Genomic DNA, 23452 nt, shown 5'->3' on the forward strand with positions numbered 1-23452 from the left:
TTCTTTTCCAATGTTCAAAATGTTCCATTGATTCAAGATGCTCTTTTTGATCTGGTTGGAGTAACCACAGAACGTATTCGCACATGTAATCCTGGAGTTAGCTTCTTTGGGTTGTTGAATCTCAATCAAGGCCTCTCTGCTGTTATTTGCCGCTATTTTCCTTGATTTATGTTTGGTGTTTACTGGATAGGTCTTCTCTTTCAGATGGTTAGTGATATTGTTAGCATGCTCTTTAAATTTCTCCAAAGTTGAGCAATTTCTCCTAATCCTGAGAAATTGCCCAAAGGGCAAGTTCTCATGGAGAGCTTTGGTATGGTAACTCTGATATGATAACAATGAGTTGCGAGCCATTGGTTTTTTGTATAGCTCAGTGCCAAGGCCTTCACACTCAGGAAAAAATGACATCATGGAAGGGTAGACTATCCTTGGAAAACTCAAAGGTGAAATTTAAAAAATCATTTCTCTCATTGAGCCACAGATGGAAAGACTTAATGGTGTCAGGCGACCCTCTCCATATTACAAAGACATCATCAATGTAACGCTTCCAGACACTAATGTGTCTTATGAAGGGATTCAATTCTTGTAAAACCACAGTTTTCTCGAAATAGTGCACGTAAAGATTAGCTAAGCTGGGGGCAAAAACGCCACCCGTAGATGTACCTGACGTTTGTAAGTACAGGTCATCCTCGAATTTAAAGAAATTCTCTTTCTTGGCAATCCGTGCACATGACATGATGAAATGTATAGGGGCAATACTGTCCATAGGGTGAGATTCAAGTAAAGACTCCATGGTGGTAAGGGTCTCATCCTGGGGTATACAGGTGTACAAGGACACTACGTCGAACAAGACTAAATAGTCTTGTTCAACATCGAATGAAGTTTCTGTTAGTAGGCGTAACAGGTCCTTTGTATTCTGTAAAAAGGTGGGCATTTTTAGTACCAATGGGCATAGGAAATAGTCAACAAAAGTTGACAAAGGCTCCAGTATAGATCCTATACCCAAGATGATAGGTCTCCCTGGTGGTGGTCATTTTTCTTTATGTATTTTGGGCAATACATAGAAATAAGGTGTAGTGGGATGTCACCAAGTATGATGCTACATGGTCAGTGATCCAGCCTCTTTCCTTTGCCTCATCTACCATCCTTTTTATCTCACTGGAGAGACGTTTTGTGGGGTCCATCTCGAGTGGTCTATACGACCATGATGAAGCATGGTGGGTGAGGGTTTTCGTCCTAAAAGAGATTGTCTCCCTATTTATAAGGGAGATTTGGTTATACTCCAGTCCTTCTCTCATGCACATATGATGATGCATATTTGTGTGCTTCTATAGACCCGAGGTAGTTTTGTGTTATTGTCCGTCATGCACACAAGGATCTCCAGTGCTGCGTGGGAGGCATTCCCGGCTCTCAGAAGCCACTTGTGACAGCTTCTGGAACCTTGGCAGTGATGGAATGATGAGGTAGCGTGCGACGTCCTTACGCACGTTACGCACCCAACATGGATGTTGAGGTGGCGATCTTGATTAGGTGTCTGCCATCCTACTGTTCCTGCGTTCCAGCAGCTGTTGTTCGTGTCTGTAGTGAAGCCAGAAGAACACAAGATTATCTTCCTCATTTCCAACTACGGTGATGCTCACAGTCTGCGTGTCACTCCCAGAGCCGTACAGAAGCTGGTGGTACCGAAGGGAAGCTTTGCTCGTTTGCGATCACGGTGACACCCACACCTCACGTGTCACTAATTTTACCCGTCTGTGGTGTGAAGAGTGCAAATTCATCATGTTTTTTCAACAGTGACACGTGTGTCACATTTGTGCACCTCCTGAAGAGGTGTGAGGAGCTACAAATCCATCCTTGCATGGTGACAGGCACACCCTGTCTGTCACACTAGTATGAACAGTAAACATCCTTTACAATGACTGCATTACAACGCAGTCCATAACCTAACATTTTTTACCCAGAAAAATATTTTACAATGCATTCCCCATTACAATGTCCCACTGGAGTTAAAATAGAAAATTGTGTTGTAATGGATTGCGTTGTAAAGCTCTGCGTTGTAAAAGATTTTGCGGAGTAAAAAAATGTGAGGTAATGGTACGCGTTGTAAACGTGTTCAGAGTAAAGTGTCATATTCGTATCAACATTCAAACACCTACAGCATGTGCTGGATGTGTTGAGGTGTGCACACCTACAAGGTACTTTCTCCCTTCTTTTGTTTTTTCCCCTCAGTAGTGCATTTGTGTATCCTTTCTGAGAGGGTCATTGCACGTTTTACTTATACTTCTGGCAGTTGTCATTTACTGTGCAGCTATGGCCACATTGAATCTTCCTGCTCCACATCGCTTTATGGTGAAGGGCGGCAAGGTCAGTAGTCTTAAATGAGAAGAGTGAAAAGATTACCTAATTAATTACAGTGATACTTTTGAAAGTAAGGAACTATCCCCCGAAAGGAAAAAATAATATTCTCTTGCATTGTTTGGGGCCAGGTGGTTTACGGGTTTATAATCGTATTCAAAAGAGACCTAGGACAGGTGATGAAGGCAACGATTTTACACAAGCTATAGCGGATTTAGATGCTTATTTTGCACCCACCGTGAATAAGACGCTAATAAAAAAATGGAGAGTTACGTAGCTGCCTGGAGGAAATTAGCCCTATCTTCTAAGTTTGGTGTTATAGAAGAAGAGTTAATCCGTGATCTGGTAGTTATGCATTGTAACAACCCTCATCTTCAGGACAAACTTTGGATCAATGGGGATGCCAGTCTATGTGAAATTACCGCTATCATATCTAAAGCTGAACTTACTACCAGGTGCACCAAGGCTGTTGTTGCTGCAAGCAAGGTTGATAACAGTGAAGACATGGTCACATTAGTGAAGGGGAGCTTTTCAAGCATCAACGAGCAAGTGAAGAAGAAAAATGAAAAGGACCAGGGAAAGGGGGGACAGGGTTCAAACCTTTCCAGAGGGACAAGTTTGCTGACTCGAAAGGAAAATCTTACAGGTGTGGTAGCTCGTCTCATTGGGCACATGACAAAAGGTGTCCTTCATTAGGGCAGAAATGTGGCAAGTGCAAGCTAACTAGACACTATGCACGCGTTTGTCTCAAGACTAAATCAGTGAAATGTGTTGTGGTTGAACTTGAGCAAGGGGAGGAGAGTTTGGAGTCAGATGTTGAGGAATCCCACATTCTGTGTGTACGTGAGGTATCTTACGGGGCTGAAGGCAGACTAAGGAAAAAAACTGGTATGCAGGATTGTGGCTGGTGGTGTGTCTGAAACCCTTATGGCTGACTCTGGCTCACCCTACACCATCATCAATAACAATACTTGGGAAGACTCATTCAAGGAGAAAATAGGTGAGAAGTTAGAAATTCCGGATGTCCAGCCCGTGAGTTACACAGGTGAGCCTATCGATTTATTGAGGTTTAGCAAACTCCTTTTTGAGGTTAAAGAAAGGTGCGCTCAATGCAAACTTTATGTGTTGGCTCCAGGACCATGTGTTGGATATGATTTGGGGGTAAATGTCCGTCCCTTAAAGCATGATTGTATTGAGGATGTTGCCCCCTCAGGGAGTGCTTGTCTCCCGGGGCCGACTCTTGTTGCTAGTGACAGTGGGCCATCCTTGGAAACCAATGTTAGTGTTTCACTTTACCCATCTGTTCACCTCAGGGTTCAGGGACTTGTGCACATCTTCTGTCTGCTAACCCAAAACAGGCTGTGCAAATTCAAATGTTACAGAGGGGGAGAGTTGTGTGGGCGTTGGGCACATGGGAGGAACTAAGAGTGGGGAGGTCACTAGAGATGGGAGGATTTGTGTTAAACCAAAATATTTGGATGATTATGTTATGCACATTTGTCAAACTTGATGTTGATGTTCTCTTACTCTCATCACACACTTTGTAGTGTAATCCTCTGGCAGTGCCTCGTTCTTTTCAGCATTTTTTTGTACTGTTTCTTATTTGACTTATAGTATTGGGGGATTTTCTCCTTTCGTAGAACCTGCGTTTTTTTTCTTCTTGTTTTTTTTATTTTGTAGGGAAGAGGAAGGGTTGTGTTGTGGGTTTGTGCCTGCTGGTGCGCTCATGAAGTTCCAATGCTCGATTTTCCCTCGAGCTATGGAATGCAATGAGGTCACTTATTCAGTGTTCCCTGAGGTCACACAGGAGGGGCTGCCTGTCCAATGGGGTGCAGGGCAACAATCCAGAGCATGACCATTTCTTCCAAAGTGTGGCTCAATGGTCTCCCAGAAAGCACTATTTCTGCAAAATTCAATATGGCTGGAATTCGAGCAGAGAGGCAAGAGCTGTCTAAACCAACCTCCAAGATGGCTCATCTCCATATTCTCCCTCCTCCTGGCATCTGCATATTCCTTCCAATAGCCTGCCATCTGGCTTATAACATTTTGTTTGTACATGTTGGGATAAATTCAACAATAATACATTGTTGAATTTATCAATACCATTCTAGTAAGCCATTGAATAATATTTTCTGACTCTCCTGAGGGGAATTATTAATGAATAACTTCTTGCCATGTGCCTGGGGATCTGCAATGGGGAATATGCACTGGAAAAGTTCTCCAACACCAGAGCCTGTAAAACATCTTTTATAAGGACTCTGCATATATCTACAGTACCCACCACGCCTGGAACACCTAAGGGAGACTTTAGGGGCTCTGAATATATAAAAATATTGCAGATCCTTACTCCACAGTTGTCTTAGCACCAAAGTCGATTTTGGGAAGCACTTTACTGCAAAGTGGAAAGTGAAATGTGCAATTTCACTAATCCAAAAGCATATGAAACCTAATTTATAAGGTTTCTCCTTATAAGTACCTGACCCCCCCCCCCGCCACTGGGACACCTTGGGGAGACCCTGGGGGTACCTAATATGCCAAAATATTGTTGTTTATTAATTTTTAAGTTTCCCAAACATCAAAGTCGAATTTGGGCATACTTTACATGGTAACCGCAGTCCTGCAACACAGGGCGGCTCTTAAACTGACCTCAGACCTTAGCAGTGCGCACATGCAAGTGCAGAAAGGGCTGCTGGCATCCAAAACGCCGTGCCCTATTATATACTAGGGACATAACAGTAGTTTTGATCCCCTTGCCTTATTATGTACTAGGGCCTTATAGGCAAGGTCATGCCAATCATAGGGGGTAACCTAACTCATAGTGTACCCTAGTGTATGTAGCTGTTTTCACTGTATTCAAAGTGTGTTTTCAGCATAGCACTGGCCCTGGGCCCAGTTAGGCAGAGCACAGGGACAGTCAGAGTCAGTTACCACCAGTACCAGTCAGCAAAAAAAAAGTGGGGGTGCCCAAGGCACAAGGATGCCCAAGGCACAAGGATGCCTTTGCAACAATATAACATTCAACATAACATGGACATACAGCTATTACCTTTCAGTGAAACATTCCATTTTGATCCAGCCACTTAAACCTGTTTCATTTAGTTTTGAAGTGCTACGTTCTTAGTGAATCGTCTGTATCCACCTACACACACATCATTAAGAAAGCATAACCTACCACAAGAACCTAAAATAGGAAGGAATCCTTTAGAAACATGTCACCGATGGTAACATTTACCGTAACCCACTGTATGTGGAACAATGTGCAAACTCCACCAGAACAACCTGTAATATGGGTATTATAACATTTCCATAAAAGATAACTAAAGGTTTAAATACATGTGAAGTGGCGCTGTCATATTAAATTGTATTCTTTTCATTGCCTCCGGTTTGCTCTGTTTCTCCAGTCAAAATTCCATCCTTAAATTTACAGTTTATAGAATTTTGGGTTCGTACTGCTATTGGTAGTGATTTCACCCAACAACCTCCATTTTGCAATTGGAGACAAATTCCAGGACTAACATTAGCTTTTTTTAGCGTGACTCCGAATACATCTTACCAGAGGAGCAAAAGAAAGAACACAATTTATCAGGTATTTATAGTATAATAGGATAACAAAGGACACTTTGTAGAGCACAAGGTACATTGTAATATTACCTTGTCAAGATGCACCATTCCATAGTGAGCTGCTGCATGTTGCAGTCTACTGTCACGTGTTACTATCATGAGACCAGGACCCCAATTCTTACAGTAAAGTTATTGGCTTCCTGAAAAGTTACATATGATGCTGTATGTGGTTGTGTGGTGTGATGGAGGGGGGCTTTTCATTTTGTGTTGAATATGCCATAGTCTGAAATGTTATGCTGCTTTGGATTGTGTTTTATGTATAGTATGCTGTGTTGAAAGTGCTACTGTATCTGTGGTATGGTGTTGTGTGCTAAGCTCTAGTGGTATGCATTGTGAAATGTAATTCATTGTGTTGTGTTGTATTGATTTGTTCTTGATTAATGGTGGTGGTCAGTGCTCCTGTGCAGTAAAATGAGATGTATAAATTTGAAAGTGAGTGGTGTCATCTGGAAGGAGCCATTGCCATATGATGTGTTATAAGCTGTGTTGTCATGTGGTGTAGTGTAGTATGGCATTTCAGATTAGAATGCGTAACCAATCAGTAGTAGTGAGGCAGAGAGGGTGATGAGACAGCAATGTGCGTTGATAGTATGATGTAGTGGTAGAGAAAGTGATGAGGTGAGGAAGGAAGGTGGGAGAAGAGGTGATGGGGTGACAGAGGCGGGTCTGGTGACATCTGATGGAGGTGAGCTGATTTCTGGATACCCCACATCATCCCCCTATTACAGCTAGAAGCCTGGGGGCATATGGTGGGCCCTTTATGTAGGGCGACTAATACCTCCTTCCATAGCCTACATCAAAGTCTAAGTCTTGGCCATAACAATTTCATGTCGGGTAATTTAGTAGTAGCAGTGACATTTTAAAAAGCGCAATTGTATTATGAAAACACTTAAAAGCATTTTTGGTAATTATAATGAGAGGTAAGGAAATGCTGGTCATCTATTTGAAATAATGCTTTTATCACCAACAGTACTATTACGCAGGTGCTCAATCAGAATAGTTTGGTATACTTTTGAAGTATTTTCCTCAGTCTAAATAGTCTGCCATTGGAGGCTGTTTAAAGATGTTAATGACTTGAACCCTCTCTACTCATCCGCACATTTTATTTTTAGGACTAATATTGCCTTCTCTGCTGGCAAGAAGTTGATAAAGTGTACTGCACAACTTGTTTTTGTGTGGGTGAGATCAAACAAACAGCAGAGGCACTACAGTGATCATAGGACTGTTATTACATCAAGGGTGTTGAATGCCCAGTGCAGCGCAAATAAGAATCAAACATTTTCCCCAGTCAATTGTTTTGGATAATTTCCTTCCATGTTTTGATGAGCTTATTTTAACCAGTTCTCACAGCTTCTTCTGCACACTGTAGATATAGATGAATGTGTGCTCGTAATTGCTTTATGTAGACAAAAGATTGCTTAGCATATCTATAAGTATTGCAGAAAATGATAAAAGAGTATTCATAAATGTATTATGTTTTACAGGTTTTATCCCTCCGCCGTTGATATTTGGTGCTGGAATCGACTCGACATGTCTGTTTTGGAGTACATTTTGTGGAGAGCAGGGAGCTTGTGCACTGTATGACAATGTTGCATACAGGTATCTGTATGTTAGCATTGCTATAACCCTGAAGTCCTTGGCATTCATCTTGTATACCACTACATGGCATTGTCTACGAAAAAACTATAAAAAATATATAAAGAATCACGAAGGCGGACTCAGCACTAGTGAGTTCTTTACCTCCACTTTGACCCTGGACAATTTGGGAAAGGATACAGCTCCCAAAAACCAGTCACAAAGGACAAAATTTATTTATAACCTCGAAGACCATGAGTGGTGTGAGAACATGGAGTCGGTTTTGTAGTAAACAAGAATGAAGACGTTCTAAGTGAAAAGGCCCAGAAATTATTTATTTTTAAAGGAGAGCACTTGTAATTCAGTCTCTGCCACAGATTCAGACCTTTATGCAGGATACAGCATTAAGAAATATTAATGGAAATTCTGTACAAGAGATGAAAAATAGAATGGGGTATCATCAGTCTTGCAGTGTACAATTGTTTTGAAGGTAACCTGTTTAGGCAACAGGTTGAAAAATCTGTGAATCGACAGAAAGGCTGGCGGATAGATCTTCCTGGACGTAATTCAATATGGGAAATTGGCAAATAAATAAGAATTTAGTAAAGAGCAGCATTCTGCATTATTTTAATTGGGAATTTTGTTTGAATTTATAGTGCCCTGGTTGATTGTGCAGGCCAATATCAAAGAATGGTTACTATCTTAATCCATGACTGCTTTTCAGCACCACACACAGCATTGCCAACGTTATCTACGCTATTGAAAGGACATACCTGCTTGTCACCAATACCATTCCCTTGTAATGCTAGAATCATTCCACAATGGGCAGTAAACAAATTGGAAAGTGCTAAACCTAGAGGGCACTACTTGAGCATCAGTTCCAAAAATGTATCAACAAATCATTTACATGCCTTATAAAGACACTGGTCGATATAATGTTTTAGGGCTTTCTCTTAGATTTATATATATTTTCTAGTAACATTTTGGATTTTATGATAGGAAGCCCTTTTACCTTTGGCAAGATGAGAAGAGAAATATATTCAACTCCATATATTTTGTTACTTGTGCTTATCAAAACATGCAATAATTATATTATATCCCAACTAGTGTGAAGCTAGTTAATTACTAAAACCAGCAAGATATCTGATTATGCATTGCTAAGCAGCTTCCACAAAGTTATTCCTGTATGCATCCTTTGCAGAACACACACCATTTTAAGAACATCATTTGTATGAAGTTGCGATAAAGCTAAGAAATCATATACATATCATTACCTCATGTTACACTGGATAGTAATGTTGGACATTTTTGTAGCTTTTTAGGCACTGTCTCAATATTGAAATTGTTATGAATGCTTTAAATGGTCAGCATTGCCACATAAAATGTAGTGGTAAAAGGTAAAGCATATCCTTACAATCCTGATCCACATAATATGCAGTAGGTGGCAGGTTTATCAAATTTCCCAAAACGTAAATGACCTCGCTGCCCATAGATTGTCATGGGTAATGATAAGAAGATCGTTAAAAAATTCTGGTAGTGAATACCAAGTGATAAAACGTGAATTCTAAATGTGTGAACAAAGTGAATTTAACATTGCTTTCAGTACTTCATCCTGGCTTGACATCACATTTTGAAAGTTCTATTCTTTGATTGTTTCTTATTGTTAGCAAGCTTTAAATATATGCAAGTACACAAAACAGTATTACAAATGACGAATGTGCCAAACAGTTGAAGCATCTTATTTTAAACTGTGGATAAAGGATAATGCACCTTCCTTAAGTTAATGCAAGAAGGAGAAAACAATTGTATTCCTCTGCTATTGTAATCTTTTAGATGATGTGTTACATTTTCGATGAAGGTCATAGTATTGACTGTCCAGATACCAGTAATGTGTTCTGAAAGTGAAAGGTATGTTTCATGAAAGTTATAAAACGGAGTCCATCAAAGTCAGGGTATACTCATGTTTTCTCATTTTGATGATTTCTATAATACTTATTTATGCATATTTTCACTCAGATGAAAGCCATTAAAGCCAAAAAGATATATTTATACCAACTTATTTATATCCATAATTCCTTTTCATCCTGCAGTAATTTATATTTTTGGAGCGAGGAAGGTTTTGTAGTACAGTAGGAAAACCACACAAATTGTTTTCATTTGTATTCATTTCAAAATGAGATATGGTTGAAAATACTAATGAGAATGTATTCACTTTTTTCCTCTTGAAAATGTTTTTATTATTTTTAGCACTGAGATGTTGGAATAATGGTTCATCATAGAGAACATCTTATAATGTCAAGAGAATTGGTTTAAAAAACAGTACTAGACATCAACATGGTAGGAGCAGGTTTCACTCTATGACACAGTTTGTGGACAGACTCTGCAGTTATCTGACTTTGAAATGGCAAGTTCTTATCATTAATTTTCAAAGTACAATATCCAGTAAATATAGTTACCATCTTCTATAAGATTGCTGAAGCAGCTGTAAAATAATCGATTCTACATATCGTCCATGTTTCCCATGCTTCGGTCATAGATGAGACAATATTGTGTTTACAGAATTGTGACCCACTTCTAAACTAAACACCTTTCTCCTTTCAACTTTAAGTGACAGGGAGCCTTTGCCTTTAATATTAACAATTAGACAGTACACCATAGTTAGGATATTTGTATTTTATTCTAGGGTCTGTATCTCTCTGATTGAAAAAGGTTAGTACGTTGTGATCTAACCAGGATTATTTATGGACAGAAAGGCTGTGACAATTGTCATGGGTGTCTTGTAGATGCTTAATTCTACCTGGAGTAAGCCCTTCAATTATTTTAAAAACATCCAATTATACTTGTGAACATAGTGTTGGATGGTTAGGGAGAAGCAGGAATTGGACAAGAAGAGGCCATTTCTATTTTCAGATAATTGGAGACAAAATGTTGACTTTGAAGCCAAATGGGAATTGCCCAATTTTTATTCCAACTTTGTCAAAAGAAATGTTGTTAATTTGTGCATTAACTATATACCTCTCTAGGATGATGCTGTCCATGGAGATGAACCAGAATTTACTGTAATGAACACAATTAATCGTTTCAATAACACATTTCTCTTAACAATCACAGATAGAGCCATTTATTGTATCTTCAGTCCAATTCAACTGTTCAATTAGCACACAAAAGTGGTTACATTCTGCAATGATGAATTGCGCAAAAGCCTGCTCACATAGATTTCTGATGTTTTTATTCTCAAATTTGTAATCCTTTTTTATTGCCTTGATTCCACCTTTTCCAGTCAACATGTGCTTCATAAACGTTTTGCCAAGTCGTAAGTCAAACCTTTATTATCATTTGCAAAGCTTTTCTCATTTCTCTATTTTTTCCTCATTTCATATGAGCTTTTAGTTCTTCGACAGCCATCTTTCTTGCATCAGAATAATCAAGAACACTTCACAGGTGTCAGCGTGGGATCCTAATAATTTTAACGTGCATCAGCATTAAAAACGGCCCCTCAGGTAAATAACATCAAAGATCACGGAATGGTTAAAGGGATGCCTGAAGCCTGGCATCGTTTCCCCTCAGGCTGAGATCTTCATCAGTAGTTTCATTGTGGCATTCAGCATCTCTCACATCACGATTAAAATACAAACTAAACTGAAAACAAACCTAAATGCGGAGTAAAATTGCTTGATGGCTTCTGCTAAAATACATTCGAGAAAAGCCAAATTAATGGCGACCATTTTTAAAACGTGCATGAAACAACACAACAATGTGCTAAGCTCAAAAATACAAGTGAGAGGTTACAGCAAATATCCCAAGTAGGATGAGTGAAGGCACTTCAAAGCGGGGAAAGGAGTTAGTGTGGAGGGGGTAGGAGAGAAGTTTGCCTAGGAGTTTGAGAGTATACAAATCCATCAGGGATTTGTAAAGTGAGGCTAATAACCTGTGAGGGTCTCAAGGCCCGGGGGTGTGGTTTCTGCGGGGGCGCAGCTGATCCGTTTGGGTGTGGAGGTTCACTCGAAGAACCAGGTCTTGAGGTCCTTCCTGAATTGGGTCAACAACGCAGATTGCCATAGATGGAGGGGCAGGGTGTTCCAAAGTGTATTAATAAACTCGGTCCTTTTTTAAGAAATACCCAGAGTAACTAAGAACAGCGGAGTAGGTTTGAAAATAGAAAGTAAATAATGTATATGTTTTAAAATGGTTAGACATTGTAACGTGAGGCTAGGCAAAGACAGTGTGCAAGCGACCCTCAAAGAAGCAAATGTCTTTTCACAGTCAAGTCATCCATTGAGTCCCGAATGTAAAATAGCTTTCTCTTGGAAATCAGAGTTCACAATAAGATTTCATAAATATGTGTCCTTCGAAGTGCAGCTATCTAAAGTAGCTGTGGCAAACAGTATCCAGCAGTGGTACCCATCTCAGAACTTTGGACCACATGAGTGAAGAGTTTTAGCGTTTGCATATACTTGGAAACAGTATATCAGTAGGTTCGCGAATGCTAAAGCTCTATTCCTTATGTACTATTAACCACAAAGAGGAATTTTTTTAACTTTTTTCTGAACTGGCAAATGTGTTTAGCGAATGATATTGAATTGACAATTGGGAGAGGCATGTTTTGTGTTTCCCTCCTAAATACCAATTTAATATCTATATTTTGCAACCGCAATCTGGTTGTAAAACATTGATATGTGACTGACTCCCAATTTGGGGAGGTAACGCAAAAAATGGGTCAGCTGGGGACCTCTCCTCTCCTGTGAATGTTAAGAAATGTTTAAGTATGAGTTCACAGTGGTAACGGGGACCACTTCTAACTCCCAAACAAACCTTTTGAAAAAAGAAAGCATTTTTTTTAAATGTAGTCCTGTTTTCTTCTGCATTTTAAAAAGTTTACTTTATTTAAAGGCAATCACAGACATGGTGGCGTGCTAACCTTCTCAGGTCACCATCTGTGAAATGGCCACCAATCACAGTGAGTCACAATTTGTGACCTACAGGATGAATATTAATGATATAGATCTGATTACGACATGCTTTGATTCCTGGATTTATGAACTGATCTACTCTGTATAGGTCAAATCTCAAAATAATTTTGTGGTTATAAAATGTCGTTCCACAAATTTTAGCGACATTTTATGACCATATTTTTAGTACATCTGGGATGCAGGAAATAAAGAATAATCCTCACTTTGGAAAAGCACCTCTTTCCGTGCACTGCTTTTCTGCTGATTGTGGAAGAGCACTTGAGTGCATGATCATTTGTATGCCCCAGATTGTGTCACTGCAATGAGCCACCAGCACACACTCGTGCCATGGGCACTGCCCTGGAGAACTTTTTTCCATTTCCTTACACCTTGCTTCTTCTGGCAAGCCACTCCAACTCCTCCCAGAGCAAAGTGACCATCAGCTCTTCTGTGTGCTCTACACATGACATGATCTCACCCCCCCAATGAGGGTGGCCTGTACAGTTGGTGGTCTGCACGAGCATAATGGTCTCTCTGCCAATGGCATCTCTGCAAGTCCTAGCTGCAAAGGACCCCTTCATATCCCACCCGTGGCCACCACTAAAAAAGATTAGATATGGGTAGATGAGCTCTGCATTACCTTCCACTGATCTCCACGTTCCCCCTCTCTGTGATACGAGTTGCATTTGCAATCAAAAGAGGAAAAGCAGTTACATAGAGAAACACAAGAGCAAAAGCCTGCCGAGCACTTTGGACAGCTTAGAAAAGTTTTCAGTCAGGTTCTGTTTGGTCCTCATGGTGGAGAGCATTGAAGCAATTCTGTGCATACATTTTTACCTATATTGATGATTTTCTCTTGGCTAGTTTGCCAGTTTTGTAAATTCTTTTTATATCTCATGTTTTTTGGGTAACCCATTTCACATTCCTAACATGTCCACTTCAACAGCAGACTGGTGCTTAAGATACCAAGAGGACTGCAGAATGTGTGACTTTAATCAATATTTTTCTTCTGGTGCAGTGAGAAACTGGGCTCGTGTGACACAGAAGCATTAGTTAGAGCTACTGATCTTTTTCAGCTAAATGATAGATCCACCAAGAACAGGTGCATTTCTCAAGAAGTATGCCTTTTTTCCCATTTGTAATGATTGCACGCTCTGCATCAGGCCCTTTGTTACAAAGTTTAATTTTGGCTCCAATTGACCAAATCTTCGGTTTTCCCTTCTTCTGCCTCCTTCTCAGCTGTTCTGCAAGTGATTTTGCTCCATTGCTGTCAGTAATGGCTTGCACAGTCGCTGGCTATCTCAGGGAATTATGCTTAGTGTTGTACAAAGGCACATAATTCTGTTTAGGCGCAGTACACATAGTTAACGTTCTAAATGCAAGTAGTAAGTGCATTTTACATAAATATTGTCCTCACATAAATAACTGTAGTTCACATTTATGGCATCAAAGTTTTTTTTCTTTTTTACCGTCTACTAGAACCGATAAAGGAAATGGTTCATCCTAAAAATGCAAAAACTGTCAGAAAAAAATGTTCAATCTCTGCAACAAATATGGGTCAGACAAATACCAATTTCCCTAAAAAAACATGCAACTATAAGGAATTCTATATGCGATGATGCTTGCATAATGAAAACTGCGCTGAGACACCTACAACTAGATTTTTTTGCAGAATTGTAGAGACTCTCAAGACTTTCATCAGATGTCATTAGGTGGCCCCACGCTAGGGGAGAGTTCATTCTTCAGCTAATGAGTAATTGAAATATACCTCAAACTCAAAAGTATGCTAATATCTGGAGATGATGCTAGATGTTTTTTTAGGCTTAAGGTCCTAATGAATTCCAGCCCTGTAATGTTTTTGAGGACATTTGATTTATTGGTTGGTTTTAGATATCCTGCATCCTACTTTTAACTCAGTAGATGACAGCTTACACGTGGTAAATAGAAAAAATGACTGAGGGCCTGATTTAGAGATTGGCAGGCGAGATCCTGACGGACAGAGTAACCCGTCCGCCGAACTGTAAATCAGGCCCTGAATTCATGGCAGTGTTTTCATGAGCCATACTTCATGGAGTCTCTAATTCTCTTTCAAGTGAAAATAGATCACTTGAGTTCTCAAGAGCAACATCGATGTACACTTTGTGAAAACTTAACATGTTTTATCTGGTCTCCTCAGTTCTCTTCTCCAGTGAGTGATGAGACGCAAGAATTGATCAGATGACATTCAGTTCTCTTTCTTTGAGAGGGCAGTTTAAGACAGCATGAATGTGTACCAGTTTCTGAAGAAGGCCAGTTGGGCCCAAACCTTCACATTTAAGAAGGCTTTATCACCAACCTGGAAAGCTTGTATTCTTTGTTGCCAGTTGTGGACATACGTGCTTTTTAATCTTGCGCAATGCTTTACAATTATTTTTGATTAATCACACAGCTATGTACAATTTCTTCATTCCTTTCTTATTCTGTTTCAGTGTTTCCTCCCAATTTCTGATATGGCTCTGATGGTTCATATTATAAACATACACTTTGAAAGTTATATGAGCTTACTCATAGAAAAAACTGAATTCAGTAGGAACCATCATCCGTTAACTTAACAAAGCCACCAAGAGAATTCTTTATTTGTTGATTAGCGCTATCAGATTTATTTTTGGGATTTCCAGCTTTTAATAATGATAAAAGATGTATATGGTTACATCTAATGCTAGCATCTTCATCATCCCAAGAGAAAATCATATACTTGCTGCTTATAAATGTAAAGCAACTATTGTGTGGTATCAAACATTGTTGATCTCCTTACAGTATGGAATTCAGAGTGTTCTCCTTACAGTATGAAAATCAGAGTATTTATCCTTCAATCAAAGCCAGTGATAGCAACAATATCAATACCATACACAACTCCTGTCCCCTTTTCCTGGATGTACTATTCTGTATTGATTAACAAAAAACAGCAATGAACTATTATACTGATAAGCCTCCAATCAATACAGATACTAGATGAGTTAATTACTACCACATCATGTTCAATTCAGCATCACATTCAAGACAACAAGATGGGAAATATTGTTAATGCTAAATAAGCATGAATAAATGGAACTTGTAAATTGACTAAAATGCTCCAATTGTTCTAAACCCACTACTGCTAGGTACAACAGGTCATTGCTTGTTTTAGAAACCTTTTAAATGGCAACACATTCTAAGAGCTGTGCTACAACAGGTTGTGGCAAATATGGAGGTAGACATTTGCAATTCTAAGAAGTACATCACATAATAATATTTTTTTAATGTAAGTAGTCTTCTGACCTAAAACAAGAAGAACATATTTTACAGGAAAATCATCTTATGTTAAACATGTAATTCAGTGCCAACGTCCTTTCTGTAAAAGGTTAGTACATATCCTACACAGTAAATTATATGTGATCTCACATGCGGAAATATTAACAAAGTTAATTAGACTGTTGCAAACTCTTTCTGTCGTTTATTTATATATAAATCTAGGAATAGTGAAACATATTTAAGGCAGATTTAAAAAAAAAACAAGTATAACACCATTTCATGTCCCATCTAAAAGCATTATTGAACCCAAATGACAGCACTTCTACACCTCCGCATATTTAGACAGAATACAAGGCTTCATTCATTTTTTTCGGTTTGTCACATTGAAAGCTTTCAGTTCAACAGAGAAAAACATCAGAATAATCATTGAGAAAATAATCTTATAGTATTTGAGGAAGATGGAGCCAAACCAATGTGATATATTATTGTTTCTGTACCAAGGCACTTGGTCATCATGGTATACTTAAACATTAACCCACTTCATTAAAAAATAACAACTATTCCGCATAATATCAGCAGTAAAATTGTACACTTTAGCAGTAATGTGCCATTTAAAGAAGTATGATGCTTGTACAGTACATCTGAAGAAAAATGTACAACAAAAAATATACCAACTGACTGTTTTATCCCTATAGTGCCTTACAGAGAATGCTACACTCTACTGCATTGTACTTATAATCCTGTAAATAAAGTAAATAGGATGCTAGAAAGGTTTTGATATCACATAAAAGCAATCTGTTTGTTCTTCTCTGTGTTGCTACGTGGGTTTAAAATGTCCTAGGTGTACCCTGGCCTTTTGACACCATTGAGGTCAAGTCAAGTATAATAAATCTGAGACATAGCTAGCCATTATTAACATTACAAGAAACTTTACTGTAAGATTTCAGCATTTCATTTTATAATAACAAAGAGATTATCAAGTGTCTCCAAAAAGTAATTTGAAGTGTTTGTTTATCGCATCGTATATTACCATTGTTAGCGGTCTAATAAAGATCCTTATAATGTTGGTGTATAAAACAGATTACAATCCCAGGTGCCCAAGAGATGCATTCATTCATATCCAAGAAGGGCATAACAATATATGCTAATTATTCATTTGATCATCAACGTGTTTGGTCCACCGTGGATGAGGCCAGTGGACCCAAACAGAGTATTAAAGATGCCATAATATTTATAATATTTTCTGCTATTCTGCCCACATCATTCCATGTCAATAGCTCTTCATTCAGAGGTAAATGTTAGTGATCTCTCTAAATATTGCAAGTAGTTATTAAGTTGACATGTGCAAACCTGCCAATTTCTCCACCCTTCATTGCATCACATTTTGTATTCCTATCTGTCATTTTTATAAATAAACACTTATTTTGAATAGCATAAACATTGTTATTTTATTACAAATCATTTTATTTACGCATCCAATGTTTAACAGCTTTGTTTATGTACATGGATTTAGAACCTACTGCAGCATATTTCATGGAGACATGGGGAAGTGAATTGTTTATTGCAGCATGTAGCTTTACACTTTTTGTTAAACCTTATTGTTTGTTTTAAATTCATTGCAACTTAGTTATTACTGGTTACAATTCTTGGGTGCATTTAGCAGCACTTCCAGCAAAAGGGAGAGAACCATAATGTACAAATTAACACTGATATATTTTGAGTGCAGCATTCTGTATTTTTTCAGCTTATTTTTCCAGATGAGCGATTTAGAAATATGTGATGTGAAATGCATACGTTTGCTGTAACTTATATTAAAGGCACTATTTTCATTCTTGACATGGCTTGCTTTGTGATATTTGTGTTGTGTCAGATGAAGCTTCCTTTATCTTTTTCATATTAAATAAATGTTTTATATTTGGACTCATTTGATCATCCTTGGCACACTGGCTGATTATCCTATGAACCAATTTGCAAAGAGAAATTGTGCTAAAAATGGAATGGCACAAAATTGGGCACACATATCTTGGTTCATGGAAAATGTGCACCCGGGGAGCATACAAAGAGGGCCAGCTGGTGCTGATTGCCTTCACAGAGGGGTCGCCATAGAATATGCCACTGGTATGGCTCCCTTATACCTAAGGAAGTCGCGAAGACAGGCAGGACTGTTACAGGGGAAGTCGCTATGTAGTTAGAGGATATAAATAATTAAATATGTAAAAATGAGTTCCATTACATTCATCAATATTTTCAATATTATGGCAAAAGAAATTTAATGTAAAAATGTTGCTGGTATATTAAAAATACTGCTTGTTGAAAGCCATGTCTAAATTCATTTACATAGCACTATGTTTTGGAAAGGGGGACTGCATTTTCCAGTTTTTTCCTTTTAAAATATTTTCATCGGAGGTGGCGGACAGTTGAGAAGCGTTTTCCAGTCTCTTCTTCCCTGCCACCTCATTAGCACCAATAAACACCCTCCCTGCCAGCTTTATACGGTCCCCTCAGCCGTATCTGAGCGGTGATTACTGGGGGACACAGTGGGTGACGTGGCGGACCCCATCTGCTGTAGGGAGCCGACCTCCTGCGTGACGGGAGATGAGAGCCATGCTTAGCTGCAAGATAGCAACTGCTGGCCTGGGCATAGGCATTATGGCCCTCCGGTTATCCCTTTGGCTCGGTACCTGGAGGGACCCATCATTGCAGCCTTCAATACCTCCTAAAGAGTTGGCTTCACAAGAGGCCCAAATGCGCCTATGAGGTGGGCCTGCTGTGGGTATCAACCCACTCCAGTGCCAGACGTGTGGGTCTATGTGAGGACGGGGCAGTTATGTCCCTTCAGCAGCCTTTGCCCCATTTTTAATAGATTGGGGGGACAGATGCTGGTGGTCCCTCCCCGCAGCATTTAACCCCACAGCATGCCCCACATTGGTGTTCCTGCAGGAGGCACCGGAGCCGCTTATAGGCCTGTGGCCCCTCCATGTACATCTCGGCCCCTCACCTGCCCAGGCAGCTGTCGGCCCTGCAAGCGTCCCGTTCCTCAGACTAGGCCCCACTGTATCCGTTGGGGTAGGACTGCTTTGACTTTTACCTCTGTTAGTCTGCGTGGAAACATTATTTGTGAAGTGTTTTAATAATTTTATTTCTTGATGTTATTTTACCTACTGTGACCGCATACCCGCACTATAAAACAAGATATCTGCTGCTCACTTGCCATTTTGCACATTGTTCTTGCACAGTTCTCCTCGCTCATTGCACTGTGCGCTTCCGGATTCCTGTTTGTGCCGAGAGGCGCCGCCATTTTAGGTAGTTGGCGGTCTAGCTCTCTCGCACCGGAGTCTATTTAGATGCGCGAGCCCCGGACTCTGTGTCCGTTGGGGTAGGACTGCTTTGACTTTTACCTCTGTTAGTCTGTGTGGAAACATTATTTGTGAAGTGTTTTAATAATTTTATTTCTTGATGTTATTTTACCTACTGTGACCGCATACCCGCACTATAAAACAAGATATCTGCTGCTCACTTGCCATTTTGCACATTGTTCTTGCACAGTTCTCCTCGCTCATTGCACTGTGCGCTTCCGGATTCCTGTTTGTGCCGAGAGGCGCCGCCATTTTAGGTAGTTGGCGGTCTAGCTCTCTCGCACCGGAGTCTATTTAGATGCGCGAGCCCCGGACTCTGTGTCCGTTGGGGTAGGACTGCTTTGACTTTTACCTCTGTTAGTCTGTGTGGAAACATTATTTGTGAAGTGTTTTAATAATTTTATTTCTTGATGTTATTTTACCTACTGTGACCGCATACCCGCACTATAAAACAAGATATCTGCTGCTCACTTGCCATTTTGCACATTGTTCTTGCACAGTTCTCCTCGCTCATTGCACTGTGCGCTTCCGGATTCCTGTTTGTGCCGAGAGGCGCCGCCATTTTAGGTAGTTGGCGGTCTAGCTCTCTTGCACCGGAGTCTATTTAGATGCGCGAGCCCCGGGAGCGCAGCGGACGGGCGCAGCGGGCGCGCCTAAGGCAAGCCCGTCTGCGCCCGCCAGCGCCCCGGAAGCGCCTAGGGCCAGGTATGCTGCTCATGGAACCACCGGCATTGTGAGGAGGTATTCGGCCTCTTCCCTGCGGGCTCTGGCACCTGCACACAGCTGTTTGGCAGATCGCTGGGATGCTGGCAACAGCGATAGCTTTCTGTGCAATTTCTGCGGTCTAGCTCTGAATTCAGTCATAGTTCATGATATGGGATGTACCACTGTTCGGACATTCCAACCCCCCACCGGCTTGGTTAGGGCTGCCTCCCTGAATACCCGGTCCCTTAGAAAACACCATGCTGAAGTATTTGACCTTTTGGATAGCCACTCTCTTGATTTACTATTCTTGACAGAGACCTGGCTTGACTCCTCTTCCAACCCCCTTGTTGCCCTAGCTCTGCCCCCGGGATATAAAATAAACCGGGTAGATCGGACGAGTGGTAGAGGGGGGGGGTGGCGGTTATCTACAAAGACATCTGGAACCTTCAGAGGATCGAGGGCTCTTCTTGGAGTAACTGCGAAGTACTTGACTTCAGTATACAAATGTCCGCTCACTTTACCCTGGGAGGGTCACTAATTTATAGACCCCCAGGACCAGCAGGGCCGTTTTTACAAGAGTGGGGGATGCCATTACATCTAGGGCGATTCGTTTCTCTAATCTTCTGATTCTTGGGGACCTGAATATACACCTGGACTGTTCTGACAGTAAGGACACGCAGGATGTACTGGATGGGTTGCTGCTGGCTCAACTCAAGCAACATCTCAGCCTCCCTACACACCAAGCCGGACATCTACTCGACCCTATTTGCTCCAATTTCCCCATCCTAGAGGTAGAGACTTGTCCGGTGACCTGGTCAGATCACTTTATAACCTTCTTTTCTTGGGAGGTAGCCAGGTCTGAACCCGTTGCCCCCAAAAGTCAAATTTCTTTGGGTGGTAAAATTGATCCCACAGCACTCAACTTAGCCTTGGCAGCCTCTAAGCCTATTCTTGTCGGTGAGCTTAATACCCAGGCGGCAGACTTTGCTACTTGGGTTTCGACGGCAGTGGCCAAGGTGATCTCCCCCTGGCCGATCAGGCCTTCGAGAAATTCTCCTTCTAAACCGTGGTTCAACACCCTTTTACAAAGCCTGAAACATGATTGCAAGGTTTTAGAACGGGCATGGCGAAAAGGTGGTTACTGTCTGGAGGATAAAATGAAGCTCAGGGACAAACAGAAGGCATATTACGCTGCCATCAAACAGGCTAAAAGTCTCTTTTATTCCACCCGTATAGCAGCTGCTAATAATAATGCCAGGGAATTATATTCTATTGTTCAGAATTTCATGGCCCCTGTGGCGCTCTCTAGTGCTCTACCGTCTTCCTCAGCTTGGTGTGACACTCTGTCCCGAGCCTTTAGGGACAAGATCATAGGCATTCAAGCATCCTTTGTTTCTCAGGCGACCAAGGTATCAGATGCTTTTGCCGGCCCTGCAGAAGGCACTGTACATGTTTTCTCTGATTTTCAGCTGATTGTCCCTGATGAATGTCAAAAAATCTTAAAGGCCTTAAAATCTGGATCCCCATGCGATCCATGCCCGGCTAGAACACTAGCATTAGTCTCGGAGACCATCTACAAAGAGGTCACCTCCATCATTAACCTTTCCCTAAAGGAAGCGGTTGTTCCCCGTTCCTGGAAGGAAGCCATAATTCGACCTCTCCTTAAAAAACAAACGCTGGATCCCCTTTGCCCTGGGAATTACCGGCCCATCTCTTTGCTTCCTGCTTTAGCAAAAATTTGCGAAAAGGTGGTTAATAAACAATTGACCGACTTTGTGGAAAGTGAGTCAATTCTTCACCCAGCTCAGTCGGGCTTCAGATCAGGACACAGCACGGAAACTGTGCTAGTCGAGGTGGCCGAGGCCATTCGTGACTGTCTGGATGCGGGCGGGAGGGCTGCACTTATCCTGCTTGACCTCTCGGCCGCATTTGATACGGTCCCCCATCCACTGCTCCTTGCTCGCCTGGCAAGGGTCGGGATTGTTGGGGCAGTGTGGGAATGGCTTCGCTCATTTCTGGAAGCCCGGACTGAGCAGATTTCCATACCACCGTTTTCATCTACTCAACAGCGGGTCACTACGGGAGTCCCGCAGGGGTCTGCCCTTAGCCCCCTCCTGTTTAATATCTATATGACCCCATTAATTTATCTAGCGGAAGGGTTGGGAGCTAAGGTAATGGCTTACGCTGACGATACCCAGCTACTTTTCACTTGGAAGACAGATACTGTCCCGGTATCCCAAGCCCAAACCTGCTTGGCCACAGTATTTCACTGGATGGCGGAGGCAAAGCTCAAATGTAATGAAGGAAAATCGGAGGTTCTTCTCTTTGGCAAGTTTCCCTCTAATTTCAAAGAGCAACTCTGGCCCCCAGAATACCCTTGTCCAACCTCATCTGAGAAATCAGCTAAGAATCTAGGGGTTTGGTTTGATGAGCGCCTATCGTTTGAGTCACACATCATGAAGGTGGCAGGTGGCTGTTTTGGTCTACTTAAATCTTTTAGATGTTTCTTTCCCCTACTGCCTATTTCTGCCAGACAAACACTTATATGTGCACTGATTTTCTCTCGCCTGGACTATGCTAATGCCCTCTTTTCAGGTATTCCGGCATATTTGCTAAAAAAACTTCAGATAGTCCAAAACACTGCTGCCAGATTGTTATCTGGACTATCTTCCAGGGACAGTGTACAGAGCCAGCTTCGATCATTTCACTGGCTACCTGTAGCAGTTAGAGTGAAATTTAAGCTACTGATCCTTGCCTTCCGCGCTCTGCATGGCAATGGGCCTCTGTATCTGCAAAAGCGGATTAAATTCTATGTACCGGGGCGGGCTTTGCGCTCCGCGTCTTTTTATTTGGCCCATGTCCCTCGCTTTCAGCGACAGAGGATTGGCGGTAGCTCCTTTACTGTGAAGGCAACCACGGTTTGGAATTCTCTTCCACTCAGTCTTCGCTCCATCCAGGATTTGGGTACGTTTAAAAAAAAGCTGAAAACCTTTCTGTTTGTTTAAGGATGCTCCTTCTTATCTTGCCTATGTAATTAATACAGATTTCTTGGTACTTGCTTGAGTTCAATCTCCTACCCCCATAGATTCGCGCCGGGACACTCCAGAGTATCTGTGCGCGCTATAAATGCATATATATATAACTGTATGAGGCTCAGTGGGGCTAACCAGTAGGCCACTTAGAGAGCCTACCTCGATCAAAGCCTGCCTGCAGCCTATTGAGCTCCCTTGCAGCCCCACATGGCCTTTGCAGCTGAACCTGTGCTGCTCTCTGATTGTCGTCTGAACTAGTGTGGTTCTTGGCCTAGGGGTACCAGGCCCACTGCCTTCTGGTGATTGCAGCATTGGGACTGGGCAGACACTCATCCTTGACTCTACCAGATTTGTCAAGGGGGGGCAGGCTGTCTCACAGAAGGCCCTCTTTCCGGACACCGGCCTATGGGAGCGGACATCAGTAGTCTTCTCTAGAGGAGCCAGAGGTACAGAGAGCTCTACCTGGGGCACACAAAACCTAGCTGCGAGCCCTTTAGAGTGGTGGGTCCCTGAGGCCTGGAGTGTCCTGCCCAGCTCTCAATCGGCCCCTTCTGTGAAGAACTGTATCTGCACGCTCTTGGCTGACCAATGG

At 41.4% G+C, this 23452-nt stretch overlaps 1 protein-coding gene across 2 annotated transcripts in view; it reads left to right on the forward strand.

Moving 5' to 3' along the window:
* SLCO3A1 (solute carrier organic anion transporter family member 3A1) overlaps positions 1-17603 on the forward strand; it is an 856588-nt gene extending 838985 nt beyond the window's left edge. For both annotated transcript variants that reach the window (XM_085644489.1, XM_085644490.1), the window contains one exon: positions 7458-17603. In XM_085644489.1, coding sequence (XP_085500615.1) covers positions 7458-7837 — 380 coding nt within the window. In that variant the 3' untranslated portion in view covers positions 7838-17603. The remainder of the gene's footprint in view (positions 1-7457) is intronic.
* The last annotated feature ends 5849 nt before the right edge of the window (positions 17604-23452 follow it).

Source organism: Triturus cristatus, chromosome 3_1, assembly GCF_964204655.1.
Source record: "Triturus cristatus chromosome 3_1, aTriCri1.1, whole genome shotgun sequence".
Taxonomy (NCBI): Eukaryota; Metazoa; Chordata; class Amphibia; order Caudata; family Salamandridae; genus Triturus; species Triturus cristatus.